Below are 13,402 nucleotides of genomic sequence, written 5' to 3'. Positions count from 1 at the left end.
ACCAAACACGAAACGCGGTGGGGGACCGCATCAAACAATTTTTTTTGTATTCTTAAACTTTTTGAAGTTTTTTTGTTAGTATTAATTGAGCGAGCATTTGGTGAAATTACTGAAGAATAATGCATGATGAACGGCATTTTTATGATACTTTTGATCTTTATACGGAATGAATGAAAACGAGGAATCGCATCACAGGCGAATATTCAGTGAACAATGACACTCCCTCAAAAATTCCGTAAATATCGGGTTTACAGGGTTTAGTCAGTAAATTTTTTCGTGCTATCTTCTTCTCATGAACCGAGCTAATAACTTAACTTTAACAAATTTCCCTTTTCACTAGATGCAATATTCGCAAATATTCGGGGTAAGGCCAGCGTCAGTTTCTGAACACTCCCTTGGGTTTTGTAATCTATGACCGTTTGAAGTACGACTTTAATAGGTAATACACGGAGGGAGAACCCAAATTCGGGAGAGGCAGGATTCGAACAATTTCAAAACTTTGAGGAGATTGGGTTGAGTTTACCGGGTTATAATGATTCCAATTAACCTGATGTATGAGCGCGTCAATACAATGACTTGTTGATAGACATTTCACATGGTGAACTTTAACTCGGCTCCTTTTATGTTTTAGGGGTAAGGACTTGTACACGCTTTTTATAAGAGCAAATTATATGAGAACATAAGGTTTTGATGGCTAAAATATTAAGAATAAGTTAAGAACATTTTAAGGCTTTACAGACTCTAAAACACTCGGAAATGGATAAGAATACTCGGTAAATGATAAAATATGGTCGGTAGTTGTAATCTTGTAAAGCTTAACCATTCACGTTCACAAAGTCAAGGACCAGAAAATTGACAAAATAATTTTGCAACAACAGTGCGGATTTTTTCTTTTATAAGATAATAAAGAATAAAGGTAAGAGTAGGCAGTACAGGATCATATTTACTAAAAAATAAAACCGTCACTCATGCGTGTGATAATGGACGCAAATATTGATATGACGCAAAAATATTACAAACAAAAATGAATGAAGTGCAGATAGGACTAAAATGTAACTCTCTGCATTTCAGAAACGAAAGGGTTTGTTTATAAAACTAAAAATAGGGGAAAATTTATATCATGCTTAAAATTTTATCCAATGTGTAGATTAAACATAGACCAAGCCAAACTGATCATTTAAACCGAGTGTCTCGTGAGATTAGGCCAGGTAAAGGTAAAACCTTACAAAATGTGGCTTCAAAGAAAACGAAAGCAAACACCACTGGAGAGAAATGTAACGATTCGTACCAAGAACTTAAATACAACAAAGCTTAGACTTTACGCTAACAGATTTAGAAGTTCAATTGGTCTATTTTTGAGGAATAAAAAAAGTATAAGAAAAATAAAAGACAAAAAGCTTACTTTAAAAAAAGTTAAAATCCATAAAATATCTTAAAAACTAGACACGCACATAAAACTAAAAATTTGGGATGTATTTTGCAGAAGAAACTGTAATATAACGTGAAGCTGTGTTACAAAAATAAATATCAAAACGGCCTTCTCAATATTCCTTTATTTGAGCTCGCCAAGCGACTACCGTGCAAGAAGAGAATTGGTCTGCTCACAGGTGTAAGTGGTGAATATATCAATATTATGCCTTTTTAACTTTAAATGTAAAGGGTGGGCCATTCTTGGGGATATTATACATATAAAGTGTTCGTAAATGAGACACAACTATAATACAAACAAGCATTGGAAATCATCTGGCTTCCGCTTTGTAAATTCAAGTCAATCGTAATTAGCACCAAAAATAATGATTCCTTTGCCAACAGAAATAGTGTTATATAGTTATTGCGAAACAACACGGAGCACTATCACATTTCTTCAAACCAAGGGTGTTGACCGCCCTGTGGTTGGGGCGTGTTTTGTTGATTAAACATTTGGTGTTGAAAGGAGTTAGTGTATTGCATCGAAGTGTTTTGACTTTGTTGCGTTGTCAAATGTGGGTTGTAAAGTTCGTCTTGGTAAGATTGGCTTGTCATCAAGTCAGCCATTTCCGTATTTCCAGGCTAAAAGGAATTTAGCAATTTCTTTACAGAATCTCTAAAGTCCCGAGCCCAAGAAGTTTCAGCTGTATTTCCATTGCAGTTTTACTTTAGTATTTACGATAAAACCCGTCCATTTCAAGAGATTATCTTAAATAATCCGAGTGTTTTTCTACCCCAAAGGCGGCATGATATATAAAGGACTTTCCACAAAAAATGAGAATTTATTTCCATGGACGATTGAAAAAGACAATGATTCAGGTCGAGTAATTATTAAAAAGCAATTATCTGTTGAATGATGCAATTCATAATGAAAATAAACAAAAAAAATTAGCAATGAAGGTTAATTATAAGGCGAGTCGTCATGGTAAATGCGGATAAGGGGAGGAAATTCTACGAATTAAAAGTTACTATATAAAACAACAATAAATCATATTAAAGTTAAATAAGAAATAGACAGGAAACCTACCTCCCATGGCATATCATCGCGGAATAGTGAAGAGGTCAATTCGACGGACAGACGTTTCTTGTAATCTTGTGACTTATCTTCGGACATTCGGAAGAGTACAGCGGCCGCGTACGCAGCGATACCTTCGTTACGCGAATGGAGGAGCTCCGTCAAGATGGTTGTAGAGTTCTCACGCTCGATCGCGTCCGCCCCTTCTTTATCTTGTGCCAATTCGCACAAAACTCCAGCGGCTACTCGAACGACATTCTCAATGTCTGAGTATAACAACTAGAAGATAAAAAGAGAAAGGGAAAATTAAATCAGGCGAAAGTTACAAAGCGTTACCTTGCATTTAGATATTGTAGTCAACATTTTTGAAAACTGAAAATAACTTGGTTTTAGTCTCATGAAAGTGTGCGTGATGTACATATTTATTCATCATTTTCATCGATCAACGCTTGGTCTAAAGTTTAGCCGAAATAAAAATTAAATCCAAATATTTTATAATACCTGGACAAAAGAAGGGATGCAGTTCAGATCTCGGATGATGGTACGATTGAGTGATTCACGAGCCAAAATGTGTAAAGCGCCAACAGTTCCTTCCATGATTTCTTCCATGCGAACACCGTCTTGCATGCTTTGTGCTCCCGGACCTCGTCGTTGAATGTCTACAAGTAGTGGAAAGAAAAACAAAGTTCAAATGCTAGCCAACTTCCAATTTTCCTCATCTTTGATAACAAGCAAAGTTCTATTTTTATGGAAAAGAACTTATCTAAAGAACTACTAGACCAACATTTTAAGCTTACTTTCGGTTGATTTATCCTCAAATCTACAACTACAGACAGAAACTTGCTATATCACAAGCCATTAAGCATTTTCCCCTCTTTATAATAAAGGCTACACAAGTATACTCAGAAAAAAATGATATACAAGGCACTAACCTGTGTTAGCTTTCATGAGAAGTTGAACAAGACGTGGTAATCCTCCTTGATCACGAATCGGTGTATGATTGGACGGACACAAAGCAAGGTTGCGTACTAAACCAATAACTGCTTTGATCAAGGGCCATCGTGATGGTGGATTCAACAGCTTGATCAAGACAGGGATACCGAAATGAAGACGTACACCATTCTCAGCATTTTCAGCATCAGGATGACGGCTGGTCAAATGACGTAATGCACAAACAGCAGGTTCAGTGATCTCTTCACGATCACCAGCACTTGTAATGGTGCGCACTAAAGCTTCAATACCTCCAACTTGGCAAACAACTTGCTGTAAAGTTTGGAGAAAGGAGTCAATAATTAAAGCAGTTGTAGAATTAAAAATATTTCAAAGAGCAATTTCGCATCATTTTTTGTTTTTTTAGGACCAAATCTTTAGTATCAATTTAGGAAGCATACAAAGATACCTTTTGGCTCAAGTTAAATTGAAAGCAAACGAACCTTGTTTCGTGGATTGTTGCAAGTCAAGTTGGATAGGATACCAGCAGCACAAGTAACAACATTGATGTCTGTGGAAGCAAGCAATTGAACCAAGATTTGCAATAAGATCTCAAGACCTTCTTGTTTGGTGGCCATGTCCGAGAGGTTACGTAATGTCCACAAACAGTTTTGCACCAATCGAGAGCTTTGATGGGAAAGATGGTTAGCTAAAGCTTGCATACCACCAGCCTACAGAATAAAAAATGAAAACATTGATAAAATCATTTTTAGCTAAAATCTTTTGAAAAGAATAGAATAACCCAGTATGGATCCACTACATCCGGTTTTTAAAGTGTATATTTCTTAGAAGGAGCACTGCGCTTTTAAAGAGGATTTTGGCATTTCCTGAAAAAACAGCAACAAGACTTGAATGATAACATACCTCAACAATAGCTGGTTTATTGCTCGAGCAAACAGACAATACTTTCAATACACGGCAAGTGGTGTACAACAATTTCTCGTAGTTGTATGTTCGAATGATACGGACAAGCTCTGCTGGTCCACCAGATGCAAGAATGATCAATTTCGATTCTTGGTTTCCATAAGCCAAAATTTGTAAACAATCTAATGAAAGAATACAATGTAAATACATGAATTGTTTATTAAATCAAATGAGGTGAAATCATATTCAAAGAGTGCTCGATAAAACCAACCAGGAGTAGAGCTTCTTTAATCAAAAATATATTTCAAAACAGTTCAAAACCAAAAATTTAAAAATCCATATCTCATAATGAGAGCATGAAACTCCGAGTTATGGATTTTTAAATTTTTGGTTTTGAAATATATTTTTGATGAATTGTTTATTATCAACTTATTCAACACATGAGATTTGAGCAAAAAGAAGACAAGAGGAAGGCTTTATACTAAAGACACAGACAGATAATTAGTTATTTACCTGCAGGGCTCGAAATAACGATATTTAGGTGGTCGGACACACTGTCCGATCAAAAATTGATTTGGGTCGGACATGTCCTAAGGCTTTTAAAGTAAAATGGGTCGGACTTGTCCGATTGATTTTTATGTGGGGTATACTTCAAGTCTAATACAAGCCTCTGATAGAGTTTTACATTGATCACGAAGAAGCTAAACAAATGTCAATTAATGGTCAGAAGCCCATGATTTTTACTTGAAGCATGCTTTCATTTGTTGAGAAAAAGCATCACACAAAATGAATATCTAACACTAATGATCGCAACTTTGAGAGTTTTTGTGTGTAAATAAAGAAGTTACTAATTCTATGTGAATTACAATTTCTTTTGGAAATTTCACAACGCATCTGACAAATTTTTCGAAGGCACCAAAAGTAATTGGGTCGGACATGATGTCTGACTAGAATCGATTTGGGTTGGACATTTCAGCAATTGGGTCGGACAATGTCCGATGTCCAACCGTTATTTCGAGCCCTGTACCTGTAACAATAGCCAAGAACTTGACATTGGTTTTATGTAAGAGTTGGATCATCTTTTGTAAACCACCAGCAAGACGAACAGCCATCTTAGCACCTTCTTGATGAAGAAGCAAATTGTGAAGTGTTGTGATGGTGTAGAAAACAACAGCTTCAATGCGATATCCCAAAAGACGTACCAAAGCTGGAATACCTCCACTCTTAAAGATTCCAGATAAACCTTGCCTGAAAAAGTAACCATAATTTTCATCATTTTTGTTTAAAGAAGATGCTCAAATGAACAAAATAACTAGAGTTAGAGTTACGACATCTTTAGTAGCTACTTTTGCTTAGATTCCTACTATAAATGGGTTTGTAGTTTAACTTTTACCTCAATTAAAAACAATTAAAAGAACATACTTATGATGGGACATATTATGCATAGCACCAACAGTTGATTTGACAGTATCTGCATCTTGAGATGTTGTTGCGACACGAATCAAAGCGGTGACCATCACATTGTTGTTCATAACAGCATGGCAACTGGCTTCCTTCTTGGTAAGTTGGTTGACAGTTTGAGCAGCTTGTTGGACAGTTTGTGGGTCACCTTGAGTCAACAGTCTGATCAATTCTGGGATGGCTCTGTTGGCAAGATCAGTGTCATTTTGATAATTGCAGAGATCACCAACAGCAGATTTCATCATTTGAGCTGGTTCAGCCATACGTTGAACAGCAGTTTGATCGTGCTGATCAATTTGTGTTTGTGGGACTTCCATTCCATCATCCATAGTCTCTGGAAACATTGCATGACGAACACGAGAGCTAAAAAATGAATAAAAAAATATCATTTGCTTTTCATACTGAACATGAGTCTAATGGTAGAAAAATAAAGAAAACAAGAAACAATAGCATGAAAACTGAGTTCATTCAGACATAAGATCAGTCAAGGCATGCAAATCCTAAATCACTTAAAATAGCTCAAAACTCTTTATACCTGCGAGAGTTGTTAAACTGGTCATTCATTTGAGTGTCCATTGCATCGCCGCCTGCCATGTTTTGATCCCATTCATTAAATTGCTGGAATGAGCTGTGCGAGTGATGTGATGAAACATCATCGTCAAAATCTTTGACTGATGGTGCGGCAGTCTGTATACCAGAATCAACGTTGTAGCCTTGATTCCACATCTGAGTCTGCTGCATCTTGTTTATCACTACAAGAATAAGGAAAATTTTCTTCAACATTATTCCAAGAGAAAAAAAATTTCCAAAAGGTATGTGAAAATGAAACTATGCCATTGATTGTATCAAAATTGATTAGTCTCTATGATCTTTCCATAAAGTTAGGCTTCTCTCAACGTCCTTAAAAAAGCTTGTAACTTTTATCACTGAGTGAATTTCTAGGCTAATGAGTTTTCTTGCAAACCTTGATGTTGATGGTGTTGCTGTTGTTGATGATGCATGGTCTGTTGCTGCATGCTACGGTATTGATGCATCTGATTATCAATGTTGCGAATTTCCATCTGAATTTGTTGTCTTGGAAAAGAATATTAATGGGGTCTTTATTACTTATTGAATGTATACAACCAAAAAAGTTAAGTACTAGCCATATTAATAAAAAAAGGATTACAGAACACTTGGAAATAGTTGAACATGCTTGAACACGTGTACCACACTAAGCCTTGTTTTACTTCAGTATTTTCAAACTTTTCAGAAATTGTATCAGTAATTAAGAGCTCAACCTAGGCTACAAAAATAAAATTTTTTTGAAAACAATGAAAAAACCTTGAAGTTCAGCCAAATCCGACCATTTTTTAAGTCAAAATATTTATGACATAATACACACACACAGGCAGACATTCTCAGATCCTAGCACAACAAGGTAGAGAATAAAAAAGGACTTTTCAAGTTAATAATGAGCTATTTAGTTTTAAAGAAGAAAGAAATCAATAGAAATCTTAAAATTAAACTTAAAACTTTGATTGAACTAAGGGTTTGTGTGGTTGTTATAATTAAAGATATAGCTAATATCATATAGCCTTACTTGTTTGGAACATTGCTTTCCATCATCATCATTAGCTTTTGTTTGCGATCTTCAAGCATGCGGAAGTCCTGAAAATCGCAGTGAAACAATTTCATTATTCTGCTAAAATATTGGCTAGAAGAAATGTAAACTACAAATAGTAACCAAAAGCTCGTTTTAAGCATTTCTTAGTTTAATGACACATAAGATTATAAATATAGATATTTCTGAACTACTGACTTACCCTATTTTCCCCTCCGAACTGCTGATAGTTCATCATTCTCGCTGAAAAATAGTAAATTATTAGAAAAGAAAATGACAGGATAAATCTTCATAAAGGGATAGATACTTGTGGTAGAAAAAGTAGCTGCCTGAGATCTTATATGAAATGGTATTGGTTAAATATATATGACTTAATAAAACACAATTTTTTTTAATCATAGCTCAAAGATTCCCCTTCCAAATCAATTAAAATGACACAAATAACAAATACATGACATGTTTGTAGCAAAAGAGAACACCTCTTACTATAAAAGTTATATTTTGGTAATTATCTCCAAACAATAGATCAAAGAAGTCAGCCGTTAAATAAAAACTACATAAAACAATAACAACACTTAAAAAAGTTTCCTTTTTCTAGCACACACTGTTATTCAAGAATAAAAATAGAGAGAAAAACTTCCAGAGCATTAATAAATAAACTATGTATTACAAAAGAAAATACTGGATATAAAATCTTTTGAATTTGAAAGATGCAGCTAGAAATTTCATCATAAATACCAATTTATACTTTTCAAATTTGCTCAAGTTTTTGATTAAATTCTAGTTCATAGTTAAAGTTCATAGCTGTAATCAAGAGTCTTGCTCACTTTCAATTCTATTACAGACCTCTTTTCATTTAATTTTATAAGATGAATAAGCAAGATAAGAAAGGATACAAAAATCAATCAAACTTACTTGTTGGGTCTTCCATTGCGCCGCTGCCTTTTTAATTACTTTGGGATCTGCAGAAAAAAATAAAATATCAATGAACCAGATTTCAATTCAAGTAAAGCAAAGTGTTCATATGAAAAGGCTCAAAACTAATTTTTGTGTAACTAAACAATTAATAGTCAGACAAAATTTGTTACTATTCAATCTATTTCTGGAAATTAAATTATTTTTTCCGCTCTTACTGTATTGGCTTTAGAAAAATTAGGTAAGGGGCTTAATAAACTCAGATTTTAGTGTTCGATCTGGTCAGATAACAAAACTAGAACATGCAGTTTTAACTCATTTTCTTAATAAATAGGTTTATGGAGTATGCGAGACTCAATTAGTCAATGATAAAGTTGCGTTGACAGAATGTTTGTCTTTTAAATATATAAAAAAATCCTCTCTCTGCCAAATACCAAAGGGACATTTCAACAATTCAAAATTGATATTTTCCTGGTTTTGAATATTTGACAGTGTTATTGTAACGTTTCAATTTTAGTTTGATTTTCTACAGTGGATCAACTATTTTTACGCAAATTAAAGTTGCATAGTTGGTGAGATGGGTGCTTTTAATTTTGTGTGGGCCAAAACCTTTTGAAGTCAACAAGAAAAAGTATACCTTTTACAAATATACCTTTTACAACATGGCATGGACCAGGGGTTTAGGTACTCCCTAAGAAAATAGGTACCCCCTGAATTTTAGGTACCCCAAACAACAGACGTTAGTAGGAACCCCCTTTGACTTGAATATATGTCAAGAAATGAAAAAATTGTATATTTTTATAATTAAAAAGAATAATGATAGTTAAATAAAAGCAAGATATAAAATATAGTTCCCCAGCCCCCAGACCTTACTGTATAAAAGTTAGGTATCCCCAGAGATCATAGGTACCCCCTGAAATTAAAAAAAAATCCAGCCCCCAGCCTTTTTCAGGAAGATTTTGGTTGTAGCCCCCCCCTCCTGGGGACTGGGGGGTCCATTCCATGTACAAGTATACCATTTAAGGGTGTGGATGAAAATTGTTTCAAAATCAGGAATAACTGATGATAAAATTGAGGGAACCCCTGAAAAAACGCATTTTCAGATCTGGTTAATGAAACTATCTTTTACTTCACAGTGCAACAAGTCAAAAAAATCTGCCAAATATAACTGGAAAAATGAAGGCAACCCATTTTACTCTGGTTTTGGCATTCACGACAATTTTTAAAGGAGTTCTTGGTTGAAAATAATTATTTCTTTGAAATCAAGCTATGTAAAGTATTGGGCATCACTATGAAATACCTTTTTCTATAAAGAAATGTTTGGGTTTATTATGGTTCATCTAGGCAAAATACTATAAGAACCTGGGTAATTATCAAATCTATTGAACCAAATCAAATGCAATAAAATACTAATCTAATGTTACCCAGTGTTACCACAATTTTCAGATTTGATTGACATTTAATTGAGTTTAACTATGTTGATATGTTGATTATATTGCTGTAGGGGGCAACCTTTTAGGGTCCGCAGCATGTTTCATGGAAGCAGTCCTTATGTGATTAGTTCAAAAGTAGATAGGTTGTCAATTTGGCCAGTAAAACTTTTGCAATGCCTAATTCGCAGGACTCCTCTCAAAATGTCTCACAATATCCAATCAAATTTGGAACCAATCACATGTGGATGCATTTTCACGAAAGATGCTACGAATCCTAAAGGTTGGTCCCCTACTACCATTTGCTTTCAGTTAGTCACACTAGGAAATCAGCCATCTACAGGATGTATTTGCCAAAACAAGGATGAGAGTTACCTCAATCAAGTTCCAAAGAAAATTAAACTAAAATTGAAAGCTTGAAACAAAATAAAAGGTGCAACAGCCAGCTAATCAACCAACCAAAAAATGTAATTTAATTCCCAAGAGAGTGCTTTGTTTTGCTAGGCCTTGATTAGACACTAAAGTAAAAATAATCCCGTACATGTAGGGTCAGTGTTTGAGGTCCAGCAACATTTCTGGGAAATAGCCTATTTGCTATGTGGGTAGATCTTTTTTGTGGGAAATTTTTCTTCAAATCTGTTTTTGAGGTTGGCATGGGTCATATTTTCTCATCTATGACTCAAAATTTAGGTAATTTCTCAAAGTTTTTAAAAATGCTGATTTCAAAAAAGGAACCAGTCTATTATTTAATCCCTTTGGAAGTTGGCATCGCATTCTTTGACTTGCAAAAGTACCGTGAGATTGGGTAACTTGCATCAGTGGAGGCTAACATGCATAGCCCTCGAAAATGAAAGACCTGGCTGGTCATTAAAATACAAAATTAAATCAAAACAAAAATGGTAGAGAAGAACTGCGAGCGGAGCTGCGTAGTTGTATTTTAACTGATGCAAGTTACCCAATCTCACGGTAAGCAATAAAGCACTCTGGCAGCTTTAATCTTTAAAACATATTGAATCACTCCATTTAGTATTTGATGATGTTAATGTTTTATGATAATGTTCGACTGTTGATTCCCTTTGAGATCTTCTACAAAATATTGGCAAGTCTGAAAATAGGTCAATATAGGCCGTAACTAGATTTTCTAAAAGTTCTAAACAAATGAACTAGGCATCTCCACTCGCAGCTCTACTCTACCATTTTTGTTTTGTTTTAACTTTGTATTTTAACGACCAGCCAGGTCTTTTATTTGAGGGCCATCGATGTTAGCCTCCACTGATGCAAGTTACCCGACCTTACGGTACACTGCTTAAAGAACAGTCCAACTGCACCAGCACCATACTGTAACACCATCAAGATATGACTACAAATCTAAGTTTGAATGATTTTACTTTCTTTAAATAATGTATGTTCAAATTTTCAAATTAATTTCATGATAAAATTCTTCTGAATAGAATTCATGGACAAACCTGAATAACTGTTAACATGAAAACTTTCACGTAATGGTGAATTGAATTCTATATTTAAAGTGAATCAGTCTACAGTTTCCCTCCCCTGTTTTCCATTTGAATGGAGATATCATAAATCATGAATTATTATGAACAAAATGATGATCATAACATACCATCAAGGAAATGCTAAACATTTTGAATTGATAAGAAAAATAGTTGACATGAAAATACAAACTTCTTGAACACGATTATTTTGTATTATACAGTGGGCTTTGATAAAAACAAAATCAACACAGCTCACTCTCATAGTTTTAAGTTAAAGGGGTGAAGAAGCAACAGAGCATTACCTTCCTTTTACTGCACAAGTTTGTATAAAAGTTTATAAGACATTTTTTCAAACACAAACAACACAAACATTTTCTCTATCCTACGACAAAATAGAGAGAAGATAACTGATAAAGCACAGAAAAAGACAATTTTATTTACCTGGCGCTGACCCAAGAATCTTCAAAAATATGTCTTCTATAAAATGTAAAATCTTTAAAAACTCAAGCGTTGTTCAAAAATCGATTTTTCCTTCATTGAGTTGAGTGTTATGAACTACACTGTAAATAATGTTTTGTACGATAGATGAATCACCCCCAGCAATGTAATTACTACTATGAATAAAATGAAGAATTCCGGGGGTCCAGAAAAAAAGATTTTATTTCACAACCGCTTGTTTTATTGAAATTAATACGTTTTGATTATATAAATTCTAGAAAAAATATTTTCTAACATTTCTGAATCCAAAATTTTAATAAAAACAATTAAAAATTGTCTAAAATTTATATCTTTAGCATTTTTGAGCCCCCGTCTTAAATCAAGCGCGTTATAACGCAAGCGGGTTTTCAATAACTTGTACACAAACATCTCTCTTCTTTTTAGAAAAGTATCAAGTGACGTCATAGAGATGGGGTAAGGACCGTTGTTTTGACGTCGAGCGCTCGACGATTTCTTTTTTTTTTCCCACAGCTCAAAAACAACCCAAAAACAATTCAACGCGTCAACACATAACAGACAAAGCAGATAAAACTTGTCACACCCTAACTAATAACTGTTTGCAAAGAAATTTTCAAGGAAAAAATGTATCTTTTTGGCACTTTGAATATATTTGAATTAATTGCCTGTCGCTTTAAACAGACGTTCGAATTTGTCTGTCGCTTTTAACAGACGTTCGAATCTATCTGTCCCTTTAAATAGATGTTCGAGTCTGTCTGTCGCTTTAAATTGACGTTCGAATCTGTCTGTCGCTTTAAATAGACGTTCGAATCTGTCTGTCGCTTTAAATAGACGTTCGAGTCTGTCTGTCGCTTTAAACAGACGTTCGAGTCTGTCTGTCGCTTTAAACAGACGTTCGAGTCTGTCTATCGCTTTAAATTGACGTTCGAGTCTGAATGTAGGTTGTGGGTATGGAGTATGTTTTTATAAGATAGCAGAAATGCACTGTACAGCTAGTGAAAATTTCAGCAAATTTTTTGCTCGAAAATTATGATTTTTTGCTCTAAAAGATGCTAAAATATAAGTAGTAAGAGTGCAAATCTAAAAGCCATTTTTTCATACCGTCAGGTGATAAGATAGGCTATGTATTGATAAACCGGTATTACTATTCGCCGGAATTAGCCAGAATGAACCAGAGCCACCTGAGTCACCCAGAGCCAGCCAGAGTGACCTAGAGCCAGCCAGAGCTACCCAAGAGCTAGCCAGAGCCAGCAATCAGCCAATCAGAATCAGTCATTTTGTCCTTATAAGGACAAGTTATGCTAAGTTAAGCTCAGTTATGCTGCAGCCACCGGCGGATTTTTCCAAATATCTGTTTTTTTTTTCCAGGAGAAGAAATTTTATGAATAAATCTAGGAAACATATCCTAAAAGAACACCAAGGAGAAATCCAAGAACAGCCTAGAAATCTAGAAAATATCTGTTCAGAAAATCCAGGAGGACACATATTCAAGTAAACTACATCTAATTTTCCGGGAATTTTCCAGCAATGTTATGAAGAACACATCAAATTTCCTGGAGACCTCTTTTTGTTCCAATAGTATAACCACCTTATCTCTAGAGAACAGCTATTATTTTCCAGGAGCGTCAAATTTCTGATAGAGTTCCCTGCCCAGTTACTTTTTACTTTTTTGAAAATCCTTTTCGACCAACGGTTAGACGGGAGACGA

General features: G+C 34.7%; 1 protein-coding gene across 2 annotated transcripts in view; it reads right to left on the bottom strand.

Moving 5' to 3' along the window:
- Positions 1-864: 864 nt before the first annotated feature.
- LOC136802743 (catenin beta-1-like) overlaps positions 865-13,402 on the bottom strand; it is a 32,023-nt gene continuing 19,485 nt past the window's right edge. Inside the window, exons 1-14 of one of the 2 annotated variants that reach the window (XM_067059500.1) lie at positions 11,680-11,821; positions 8,316-8,362; positions 7,603-7,643; positions 7,380-7,447; positions 6,762-6,871; positions 6,333-6,549; positions 5,759-6,160; positions 5,364-5,584; positions 4,337-4,518; positions 3,916-4,143; positions 3,415-3,745; positions 2,984-3,141; positions 2,495-2,761; positions 865-2,049 (exon numbers count right to left, since the gene is read on the bottom strand). In XM_067059500.1, the coding sequence (XP_066915601.1) occupies positions 1,855-2,049; positions 2,495-2,761; positions 2,984-3,141; positions 3,415-3,745; positions 3,916-4,143; positions 4,337-4,518; positions 5,364-5,584; positions 5,759-6,160; positions 6,333-6,549; positions 6,762-6,871; positions 7,380-7,447; positions 7,603-7,643; positions 8,316-8,331 (2,436 nt within the window). In that variant the 5' untranslated portion in view covers positions 8,332-8,362; positions 11,680-11,821 and the 3' untranslated portion in view covers positions 865-1,854. Of the gene's footprint in view, positions 2,050-2,494; positions 2,762-2,983; positions 3,142-3,414; positions 3,746-3,915; positions 4,144-4,336; positions 4,519-5,363; positions 5,585-5,758; positions 6,161-6,332; positions 6,550-6,761; positions 6,872-7,379; positions 7,448-7,602; positions 7,644-8,315; positions 8,363-11,679; positions 11,822-13,402 lie in introns of those variants that run through there. The other variant, XM_067059501.1, reaches the window with a different exon arrangement.

This window comes from Clytia hemisphaerica, unplaced genomic scaffold (genome assembly GCF_902728285.1).
Source record: "Clytia hemisphaerica strain Z4C2 unplaced genomic scaffold, Clytia hemisphaerica genome assembly, whole genome shotgun sequence".
Taxonomy (NCBI): Eukaryota; Metazoa; Cnidaria; class Hydrozoa; order Leptothecata; family Clytiidae; genus Clytia; species Clytia hemisphaerica.
The sequence above is the reverse complement of the archived record's forward strand: the minus strand, read 5'-3'. Positions and strand labels throughout refer to the sequence as shown.